This window comes from Protobothrops mucrosquamatus, unplaced genomic scaffold (genome assembly GCF_001527695.2).
Source record: "Protobothrops mucrosquamatus isolate PMUCROS unplaced genomic scaffold, P.Mucros_1.0 scaffold79, whole genome shotgun sequence".
In the NCBI taxonomy this organism is placed as follows: Eukaryota; Metazoa; Chordata; class Lepidosauria; order Squamata; family Viperidae; genus Protobothrops; species Protobothrops mucrosquamatus.
In genome coordinates, this window is record NW_015386456.1 from 674,779 (window position 1) to 686,715 (window position 11,937).

The 11,937-nt window shown below is 35.2% G+C and overlaps 1 protein-coding gene across 1 annotated transcript; it reads right to left on the minus strand.

Annotated features, from left to right (window-relative positions):
• Positions 1-2,345: 2,345 nt before the first annotated feature.
• LOC107284319 (cholesterol 7-alpha-monooxygenase) lies at positions 2,346-9,719 on the minus strand. Its single transcript, XM_015812360.2, has 6 exons — positions 9,640-9,719; positions 8,868-9,108; positions 7,170-7,783; positions 5,045-5,175; positions 4,604-4,779; positions 2,346-2,642 (listed from the first exon to the last, which is right to left on the minus strand). Exons 1-6 carry the CDS (start codon positions 9,717-9,719, stop codon positions 2,346-2,348), a joined length of 1,539 nt encoding a protein of 512 aa, XP_015667846.2.
• Positions 9,720-11,937: the final 2,218 nt, after the last annotated feature.

Sequence of the window (11,937 nt, forward strand, 5' to 3'; positions counted from 1 at the left end):
ACAAAATTTAAATTGGTTATGGATGAGAAAAAAAATCAGTTGAGAAACTATTTTTGAAAAAACATGAGGAAAGAAACAAATAGTTTAATGTGGTGTTTTTCAAACTTGATAATTTTAAAATGTGTGGACTTAAGAATCTCCCAACCAGCATGCTGGGGATTGAAATTCACCCATCTTAAAATGACCAAGTTGAAAAACACTGGTTTAATATGTATAGCTAGAAAAGATAATTGCAAAGAATGCAGTAAAGAAAGCAAAATACATATAAACTGAAAACGTAGGGATAGAAATGTATAGGATACATGCATAGCCATGGTGTTAGCATAACTTCTACTCAGCTATATTTTCTTTTCTCTTTGTTCATGCCTTCCAGAGGAAAGTGGAATAAGTAAGAATGATCAAAAGACGTAAACAGATTGAAACGAAAGAGGTTTTCCCTTATCGTACTAACCATGTACATAAACTTCCACGACGTCGCATTTCACACTAAATTTTTGTATTCATCGGTACGACCTAGTCTAGTTCCGGATATAGTTAAGTTAGTGAACAAAGATGTCGTCAGTTAGTCTTGTTTCTAAGGTGCTTACAAGCAAGAGACAAACAAATTGCCTTCTTCCTCTATGCAACTCCTACGTGGAATCCGTCCAAAACCATTCATGTTAATGACCACCCTGGTAATGAATTCTACAGGTTAATTTATTTATTTGTTCAATTTCTATAGTCGCCCATCTCAGTAAATGACTCTGGATGGCTTACAATTCAGAATATATACTGCTCACAAAAATAAAGGGAACATTTTACCATGGATCTGAAGGGGTTTGCGTTCCCTTTATTTTTGTGAGCAGTATATATTACAATTAAAAATGAAAAAAAATATCAAAACAATACAATCAGTAGAAAATATTAATATATATTATATTGTGTGAAAAAATGGTTCCTGTGATTATTTTATATGTCTTTCCATTCTACTTTAAAGGATGGTATCAGGTCCTAGTATTTTGAGAGGCAGAAAAAAAGGATTCCCTAGCTACTTTCTCCATGCCATGTGTAATTTTATTCAGTATACTTCTATCTTTTTCCAGTCATCCTTTTTCCATGTTAAAAGTTCTTTGCCTAACTTCTGTGCATTTGCTTATAGAAAATACTCAATTGAAGGTAGACACTATTTTCAAAACTATGTTCCCTCACCCTGACTCTAAGATAGGTGACACATGTGGATGGGATTTCTCCTTGCATTGATTTACAGTAACAGTTGTTAGACTAAGAAAAGAAACTTGGCTAGGTACTGTAGTAATTTTTTTAAAAAAAAATGTGACATGAATCCATTTGCTGGCCTGAAGGATGAATTCTTGTTATTTCTTTTCACTACTCATGTTAAAAAGTCTTTGCCTGCTTGTTTTGAAGGTTATTATAGGTTAAATAAATAGCACAGCCAGTATTCCGTTTGATGTATTAGGAAGCTTGTGTAGTTCTGCTTTTGCCAGAGAAAGAATAAAATAGTGTGAGGTTACTTTGGTCTATCAGTAAGTAAACTGACAGTGACCTTCTATTTGCTCATGACCCAGAATTCTTATTTTCCCCCTGAAATTTTCCTCTCAATATTTTTTAGATGTTACATACTGAGCAGATTTTGGTTGGTTCTATAATAGGAGATGTCATCACCACTGAAAATTGTCTGAGCTGAAGAATAAGAAAACACTCTTAAAGCTTTCCAGAATGAATAAAATATTTTATTGAAGAAAATAAAATCTATACACAGTAGTTATATAGAAATAAACAAAAATCCACAACACCCAGACCTTCATTTGGGATGATGTTAAGATCAGGGTCTACAAAAGCAATAAGGAAAGCTGGACCGCCCTTGCCTGAAAAAAATATTCATACTCATCTGGTATTAGGATGAGTTTTGTACACATTTTATCAGTGACCTAAAGTCTAACCCATGATCTTATGTTTGCAAGCTTTATTTGCAAGTACGTAAAAGGCAGCATGGTACAAGGTTATCTATCGTTTTTCAAAATCTAGTGAAGTAATCATGTCTCATAGGCTTTGGGGTTATAGATGGTCAATTTATATCCTTCTTTCATTTTTTCCCCTTTACTCTGATTTGGTCTCAAAACCAATACAAGCACATTTAGTGGAAAGACCTATCCCCAGAACTCACAGGAATCAGTCCAGAAATCTGATTTACACTGGAAAATATTTCCTATACAATCATATAAAACAATGATAGCAGTTTCTCCAAGCTGTCTCATTTTTTTCTAGTATATTGCAGCACTTTTACTCAGTGGACCTTTCTATCTCTTTGGAGGACTGATGCTAAGATATAATAGTGCTCTTTACATTCATGAAAGTTTTAATCTGTACTTGAAATCTATATCATTTGAAGGTTGCAAAACACCAAGTCCAGCTCGCGATTGATCCAAAGAAGGGCACTTTACATTGTTGTCAACTAGTTCCACTTCAAAATAGAAAAGCAAGAAACTCAGAAATTGTTTGATTTCATTAATAGCAAATAATCTTCCAGGACATTTTGCCAATCCTGTTCCAAATGGCATATAATAATATTTTAATTTGTGACCATTACGATAGAAAGTTTTTTCTTCTCCATTTTCTCCAAGATAACGATCAAATTTGAATGTCTGTAACAAAATTCAAAACAGTGTTATGTGCTAACTCAGCAACCTTAAGATAATTTAAGAGTTGCAAATGAAAACTGAATGTGTATTCTTTTTTCTGATGATTTGGAAATCAATTGCTGAATATGTTACTAGCCAGATAAATTAAATATGATAATATATTTCAGAATATTAAACAACTTTCACATAAAATATTGGATAAAATGTTGGAAATATATAAAAATTTCAGATCAAATTAACACTTGACTGAATATACTTTAAAACGGCATTTTGAAGTGGGAAAATCTTGGATAATGAAATAAGCAATGAACTCTGCTTCCTTTTTTTTACCCAATGAGTAGCCATACCCTTGATATTTTGCATTTAGTTTGTCACTTCTAATGTTATCACTGTCTATAGATATAGATATTTTTTCCTTTGCTTTCTACTTATTACAAAAATTCTTTAGGGAGTAAGTTTTTTCCTCCTTATCATTAATAAGTATGGATCCAAAAGCAACAATCATTCTCTTCCAATCTATATATTATTTATTTATTTATTTATTTATTTATTTATTTATTTATTTATTTATTTATTTATTTATTTATTTATTATCCCTCTATGATTTTAATCAATAGCTCATGGTGGAAAACCCACATTCATACTCCTTCCTGCTAGTTTCCCGACAATTAACTATATGAGATGGGTTAGGCTGTAGGAGTGTGACTGGTCCAAAATGACCCAGCTGGCTTTCTTGTCTAAGGTGGGACAAGAATTAACAATCTCCTGGTTTCTAGGCCAGCACTTTTACCACTACACCAAGCACACACTCTCTGTGTCTCTCTCTCTCTCTCTCCATACATGTATACACATGCATTATCATTTAATTTTAACTTTCACAAAAATTATGGACTTCTGGGGAATAATGGCAGATTAAAGATGGATCCATATGAATAAAACTGCCAGATATGGGGGGGGGGGGAAGGAAGCCTGTGAATCCATTGGCTCCTTGGAACTCCTTTCCAGATCAAGAAGAGGGCTCAAATTACCCACAGGTTTGCTTTATACACAAGCTCCCCACGAAGAGATAGCAACATAGTAATCTCTTACAGATTTGAGAGTTCTGGAAATCTGTGGGAAATCATCATACTAAGCCATGGTTTGGCGCCTTCAAAAGCACCCTGGATTTACCTATTACCTTTCTTAACTACTCTAGGAAGTTACCTGCTTGGTTATTAATAATCTTCTGAACGCTAGATTTATCATGCTGGGAGTTTCGTATCCTAGATTAATGAAGTTTTATTTAAATTTAAGGATTAAAAAGAAAAAAAACTTTTGAAAATAGCAAAAAGGGGACTTGGGAAAGTTAAAGGCTAGATGGGCTTGAAAGAATATTTCCTGTGAGATATTTAAAATGGTATGAAAGAGTATATGAAGTTTCTTTCTTCTATATCTTTGCACTTTTTCTTTACTGTTTATATTTTTCTTACTTTGTATTTGTATTCATCTTTGTATTGTACACTTTAGTAAAATTATCACCAAAACAGATTATTTGGCAGCTATTTATGGTATTTATGGCATCTGTCTTACTATATCCAAAGTAGTGTGCTATACATTAACATTTTCTACGTATGAACATGGTTTGTTTAATAACCTCAGGATAGAATGGTTATTTCAGTCCATTTCTTTCCCAGTAGTTTATCAACGTTGGTAAAACATGTCTTAGGAAACTAAAACTGAAATAATTATTGGGATGATATTTAAACTGATTAATTATATAATTACAAATGAAAAGTATTAATGCACCTAATTGTTGCTAATACTAAGGCAAAGATGGAGCCTGGACAAATACTGATATTATTCTGCCTATGGTATTAAGTTCTTACCTGTGGGAGAATTCACTGAGCAAAACCCAAATTGTTTTATAATATAGAATTATTTCTTCCTGTTAGTACTCTGGCAAACTGTTTTGTTGGAAAACTCACCAGTGGATCAGGATAGATTTCAGGATCAAGATGCAACAGCTGGGGATAAACAGCTATGATGTCATCTTTGCGGATATTGTAGGAATCATTGCCTAATTGCAAAATGAAATCTTTCTTTGCAACTCGGACTGTCATGGATGCACTGGAGAGTCTTAGTGCTTCTTTTATAATGCTGTCTATGTAGAGGAAGTAAAAATGAACTTTCACCTAAATGTACGATAAACAGCTGTGCTACTATACTGATATTAAAGTCAAACCTGATCCAGTAAAAATGAAAAAGCAAAACCAATGCATGAACTGTTGTTCCAGCCAAGCATACTATATTTCATCATTAGAGCAAGACTAAGACTATTATCCAGCTGATTTGTTCTGATGATTAGTGGTTTCTAAATTCTAGCAGATGGGAGTTCATATATTTCAGTAAAAGTTAACCAAGCGTACCTAATATAGGCATGTCATCCAGCTGTTTTTTATTCAAGCAAATGGGTTTCCTGCTTGTACAGATCTTTTCGCCAGCATCTTTTAGCACTCGTTCTGCCTCTTTTGTAGCTGCTTTCATTGCACTGAGATTCCTGAAAGAGAAAGACAGTGACATCACAATACAAATATTCACATTATTGTATTTGTTTATTATTAATCATCTGTGTTGTTCATCTTGCCAAGGCAACTCTAGACATTAGTCTAAGCCATACAATGAACATCAATAAAATGCATTATTACAGTCATTGTGCCCTATCCTTAGAAATAGCTCCAGGTTGTGTTGAGTTACAGGCAGATCTTGCCCAGGATAATCATATCTTAAACAACCAAGATAGGAAGTATGGCCATTGGCAACATTTCTCTCTTGACTCAGCTATGAAAATGTGATTGCATGGTTCAGTTTGCCTATGGAAGTATTCTATCTACATTCTGTCTATGATCAGCTTTATTGCTTTGCATTTTACTTCTCAGTCTTAGTATCTCACTATCAAAATGTATTCTGAAAGTTTGTTTTTAACCTCATATATTCCAAAAAGGACACAATTGAGAAGTTATCTCATCCTAAGTACTGGAGACTCAAGCATCATAACTTGGAAGTTGGCATGTTGTAACTTTAACAGAACTAAATTTATATTTCTGCAGCAATTATACCTAAACAAGTGACACAATAATTGTATGGTATGCAGTTCAGTCCTTTTACAACCCTTAGAGCATATTAAACCATTCATTTATGTTTATTAGGATTCAGTTCAGTTCTCCAAAATGTGTCCCTAATGCAATTGTGAAGCCTAAAGCTAATGGTCCAAGCATTAAGGCCCAAATTTGGACCATGATTCCAACTTTGTGGTTCAGAATCATGTTTGATCCTGCAGAGCTAGTATTTCTGATGATGATAGAAAACTACCAGTCTTGTTGGCATCAAACTTCTATGGAGGTATTATGTAGTTTCATCCTTTTTCCTGAATACATAGGCCAATTAACCCTTATGGAAGTCAGATTAATGGTGAACGGATCAATTGGGAACATGTATCATCAGAATAATTTCACCAGTGTTCCTAAATTTTATTGCCAAATGTTAGGATGCTGCAAGCATCCGTTATAACAGGGGTCAAACTCGCAACATCACGTGACGTGTCCCAATGTATCGTGACTTTTTTTCCATTGCTGCAATGGGGTGGGTGCAGTTTCGGCATGATGCATCCGGCCCATGGGCCGGCAGTTTAACACCCCTGCATTATAGTGTATTTACCCAATATAACTCTGAGCAAACATAAATGGCCTTTTTTAGAGTTCATTTTAATGCTCTTCCTTTTGTAATATTGGTTTCATGAGACTCCTTATCTTCAGAGAGAATTTCTGGCCGTCATGGAATTGGCAAATTAAGATTCTCTGGTTCAGCCTTTCCCAGCTGATGTCCTCAAATCCTAGGATAACAAATCCTGAATTCCTGTCCAGCATAAGCTTTGTAAGAGTTCTGATTTAAAGTCATTAGGTAATATTGGTTTGGAAAAGGTTGTCCTAGGCTTTGTAGCAAAAATGAAACATATAAATAGTGTTTTACAAAATAATATCCTACAGCAGTACATTTGCAAAAGAGCTGGTTGATCAATTCTTCCCATTTTGAGGATATTTGCACTGCTCATTTATTAACAAACCATATCTATCATGTCTATAGTGTCAGATGCAAAAGACCAGGTCCACATGGTGAAGGTTCAATTTAATTGATTTATTGCTAAAAGCCTACGTACAGGAATCATCTCAATGAACAGTCAGCATCTGGTTAATAGGTCAACAGAAATCAAGGGAAGGTTGGAGTTTCTCTGTGGCTACATAATGATTCTAGGCTGATCCTTCTTTTTTACTTGTCCCCTTACAGTTCTTCTCTATAGAGCTCTAATAACATTCTTTATGAATAAGGTCTGAAATCCAGAAATGCAGAAGAAAAGTTTTAACAAATATCATTAATATATTTAACAACATTCATCCAGCATATCAACTAATACTAATCTCACCACTTAGTCAACAGTAAATAAACTGACTATAATAGAAATAGTATTCTTGTAGACCGCCATTTGTATGAACTCACCTAATAAGATAGAATGAACTCCAAAATGTAGCAGGTATCGTGTTAGCTTGCGATGCCCACAGGATTGCAAGATGTGTCTTTGCTTTACCCATATCATCAAAAGTGGACAATGTATCATTCAAGTACATTCGGAGAGAAATGAGTTCGGAAATGTTTTCTCTTTTTTTAAGGTTCTCATGGAGCAGAGTCTCAGCTAGCTTCTCTCGTGCACTGTAAGCATTTTTAAATAGATGGATAGGAAGACCTGCTACAAGAGCTGGAAAGATTTGATCAAATTCCTTGAAGTTCTCTAGGCTACTGAGAATACGTGCTCTCTGGGCTTGTTGACTAGAAGCAAGGACCTTGTCATGATGTGTATTAAATTCTGTACCAAAAAGTGTTAAAAACCCAGATTCAAACATTACACGACAGCAGAATTCATAAAGCTTATCAGTGACCCAGCCACTGGAGTTCATTTTTCCTGCATTTGACTCCACCATGACATAATGCAAGTTCTCCATCATAGTTTCACTGAGAAATGTTAAGGCATTACCCTGCAATGTTCTTGTGACGGTATGGTGCATATTCTCAGTAGTGAATCCATCACTTGGATCAATGCTTGCGTGTCCAAAGGCCTGTCACAAAATATTGAGAATATTAATTGCCACTAATTAATTATCTAATCTCTTCTCCTCTCTTTTCACCCTATTTTGATGCCATTTAACTCACCACAAATCATCTTAAAGATAGAACTGAATGGCACTACTTAGAGTGTTGTATGTCCCGTGCATCTGAAATTGAAAGCACTTTATATTTTTTCTATAATTTATAAAAGGGAAAGAAAAACTTAGGGATGAGATATACTTAAACATACTGCCTACTGATGGATTCTGAGTGATAGAGTACAGCCATTTAGAATCCCCATTTAGTAACCATTTAAACGCAGAAGATTCATCTACAATAGGAAATGGGTTTACATCCATCATTGGCTTTCTATGCTGGATGAGAAAATGATAGCAAATACTAAATCTGAAACTAATCTAAAACTTATCTTCCAGATTAAAAATCCATCATATTAATGGTTGTCTGTATGGTAGAATAGTTATACTTGAAAATAATTTGCTGTTACTGTATGTATTCTGAACAAAGCAGTGTTTACACTTGTTTTCCAACAGTAATCTAAATTACAAAGGTGGGGAGATAAAATTTGACACTGAACTGTGTCTTTATTTGAAAGATATAAATCATCTGATACCGGCCTGCAAGCAAAGATATATTAGGCAAGAGAGCACAAAATTACACCCTGAATCAGTCAGGCCAATCATTAAACTGATAGTTAAAATCCTACATTTATATTCTTGCTTTCTTTGCTTTAAATATGCTGGCATTGATTTATCAAAATCCATAAAGAAAATCAATTTTTATATACATTAAGGAAGATTCTTCTAGGCTGTAAAAGCAGTAGAGGCAGTTTGAAGTACTGAACTATAAATAAGACAAAACAATAATTACATTTAATGTGAAATTTGGTTTCATTCCATTGGGCTTAAAAGCTTGGATCTGAAGAATATTGGGACAGCATCCTTATATTGTGCTAACAACCACAAACCCCACACCAATCAGTATTTGGTGACATGGTTTTTAAACTGAGCCCTTCACCCTGCCCACGTTTAACAGAAAAAGAATTTAATTACTATAGTTATTCTTTTGAAATAGTACCTTTGCTGAAGTTGTAAAATGGAATTTTTTCCAATCCAGATTTCTTCCTTGTTGTATCATAGCATGATAGGAAAATGGATCTGTGAGGAAATGGACATATTTTCCAGCCAATTGGCATGTGAAAGTGGAACCGTGCTTCTTTTGTCGTTCCCTGAGGAATTTGAGAGGATCAACCCCAAACTGTAAAGCACAGCCAAAATATGGCAACATTCCATTCTCCAAAGGTGGCTCCCCTGGATGTCTAAAGAAAGGAATATATATTCATATTTACATAGAGTGTAAATTTACAGTATAAATTAAGGTTTTGCCTTGATATTTTGTACTTTGCCCTCCCCTGAGGGATAAATCTATTGAGGAGATAGTAGAGAACTGATAAGAACTCAATGATTTGAGTCCAGTCGGGAAGCTTAATATAGCCCCAATAATTAGAATGCCTTAGACCTATTGTAAATAAAATTCAATGAAATCTATTTGTCATGCTAAAGATATCCTTTATAATTTGAAATGCTGATTCATGATAAAATATGAATCATCTATATATGATTATGTCTGTTTACACTATACATACATACATACATACATATATACATATAATACATTTATGTTGCTTTCCCATGCATATACACATGAACAATCAATCATTGTAATCATTGTATCAATTAGTTAATAAAAGTGTTAAACATATAGTTTTTTTTAAAAGAAATCTTTAATATTATTAAAAGGAAGGAAAATCAGAATTCATGACAGAATGCTTGAAAGTAATTTTCCTTACCTTCTTCTTACTCCCAAAACATACCACAAACTACTGCACAATATCATCATTGCTCCCCATGTCAAAAGCAAAGCCAACATGTCAGATAACTATAATAAATTCCAAAAATGAAATGAAAGTCTGAGACTGATACAGGCAATTTCAAAGGGCCACTACTTACATTCAGCAGGCTCACCTATTTATTTCATTGAACTAAAATAACCTATGCAAGCTATTAATTAACTATTTCTGGACAAAATTTCTATGCTTGCATTTGAAGCAAAAGGTTTGTGAAAAAATCGGATTGCACACCTTAGATTTGACCTTGAGCTGATTATCACTTATCAGGAAAGGTCCAAAGTAATCAAAAAATTTACCAACTTATATTAAAGGTCTATCAAATGTGTTTTCACCTATCAAACAGACTTAACAAATACAGTTTATAGTTCAAGTCTTGGCTTTATGCAAATGTCTTGTTTGATGACTTCACACACCCACCATGTTATCTGGAATATTGCCACCTATTTTTGCCTTAGGCAGCCTCCTCTAAAAGTAGTTGTCCTCCAATTTGTTATACTACAATTTATATATGTTGGCTGAGAATTCTGGAAGGTGTAGTCTAATATATCCTAGGAAAAAATAGGAAAGGAATCTATCTTTGCTCATTGTAACAGATGAATTTTACCTGATTGACTGCTGCAAGAGTTGTGCCATACTTTAGATTTGATTTATGTCACTGGTGGCGAACCTATGGCACGCGTGCCAGAGGCGGCACTCATAGTCCTCTCTGTTGGCACGTGTGCCGCCGCCAGTAACAGGTCCATAAGGCCACCACCACCGCCCAGAGCAGGAGCCCCGCCCAGCACAAAGGAGGTGAAGCGGCCAACTAGCAAGCTCGAGTAGAGGTTACCAACCATTGTCGATTAGCGGACTGGAAGAAAAGAGAGATATTTTAGATGTGCGTGTGCACGCAGGGGGCGCGGGTATGCACGCACTGCAAATGAGGCGGGGCTAGTGCCTGCATGATACTCACTAGCCCTGCCCCATTCTTGCTTGGTGCAGCACCTTGTATCTGCACCCTGTGGAGTAGCGGTGGCCATTTTTGTGCCTTGCAGCACGGTGGCCCATTTTTGCGCCCTTGGTTTTTGCGTGCCCCCCCGAGGGCACCACAATGCTGATGAGCCCCTGACACTTTGCAATAAATAAGTGGGTTTTGGGTTGCGGTTTGGGCACTCAGTCTGTAAAAGGTTCGCCATCACTGATTTATGTAGTACTCACCTGCAGCTCCTTAAGGCAACTGGACCTTTCCATGGAAGGTTCACAACTGCTTTCTACAAGCAGCATGATACCAGGAAACATGGGTTTGGTTGAGGAAGTTGCAGTCATATGCTTGTATGCTCTCAGACACCTATTTACTTTTGAATCTGAAGTGCTGTCCAATTCCAGTTGCTACTTCTTGCAAAAAGATAATTGTTTTGACTTTCTAGATTTCATCCCCAGTCATAGCAAAAGGGAAATAAATTTTGGTAGAAAACTGTTGTATACTATTGGCCTATCACACAAAGTAGTTGCAGTGTAAGTTCATTACAGCATCAATGGCTCTTTTATAAGGGAAAGAAAGAGCTGAAGATGAATTATCTCAAACAAATACAAATTATATTCTCTTCTTTAGCTGTCTTTCCAAGCTATAGGATTAATATGTATTGTATAGAACATATTCCTAGAATGCAATTGTTGGATGTAGGCTGAAATACTATGACTAAATAAGGGTCAAGGAAAGAATGTTAGATAATATCTGGAGTTTTTTTATTTATCCTATCAAATGATATATTTTAAAATATAAAATTATAAAAACATAAGCATTTAGAATTTCCACTAGAGGGAGCCATAATTTCTATGCAATACTGTAAATAATGAGGAAATACAGCATGCAGAAGGAAAATCTAATGTTCATCCTTTATAGGTGTGTGGAATTTGGAACACATTTGTTTTCTTTCTTTTTTTCCTTTCAAAGTTTTCCAGAAATAATGTGAATGCATGTATCTCTTCCAATCTTTTGGTCATCTTGATAGAAGACTCATGCTGAGATCTAGAAAGGAGACAGAACTCTGGAGGTTTTGTACTTTTCAGAAGCATTTGTCACCATCTGCCATGGCATTCCTTTAGGGCTGTCAGCTGGGATGGAGTTTAGGACTACTACAGGTTTTGCTTTATTTCTGAGCAACAGAGAAACCAATCAGAGTTGAGAATTCTGAATTGGGTGCCAGCCCCCCTTCTCCCTGATGACTTTTAGTGGGCTTCACACAGATTTGATAAGGT

What these genes read in the sequence shown, in the direction of transcription:
- LOC107284319 (XM_015812360.2), bottom strand. Translation starts at nt 9,719, where the DNA reads ATGTTGGCTTTGCTTTTGACATGGGGAGCAATGATGATATTGTGCAGT. An exon ending in GTTTTGGGAGTAAGAAGAAG is followed by an intron (nt 9,109 to 9,639) that starts GTAAGGAAAATT and finishes TCCTTTCTTTAG; the next exon opens with ACATCCAGGGGAGCCACCTT. An exon ending in AGTTCATTCTATCTTATTAG is followed by an intron (nt 5,176 to 7,169) that starts GTGAGTTCATAC and finishes TTTCTCTTTCAG; the next exon opens with GAATCTCAGTGCAATGAAAG.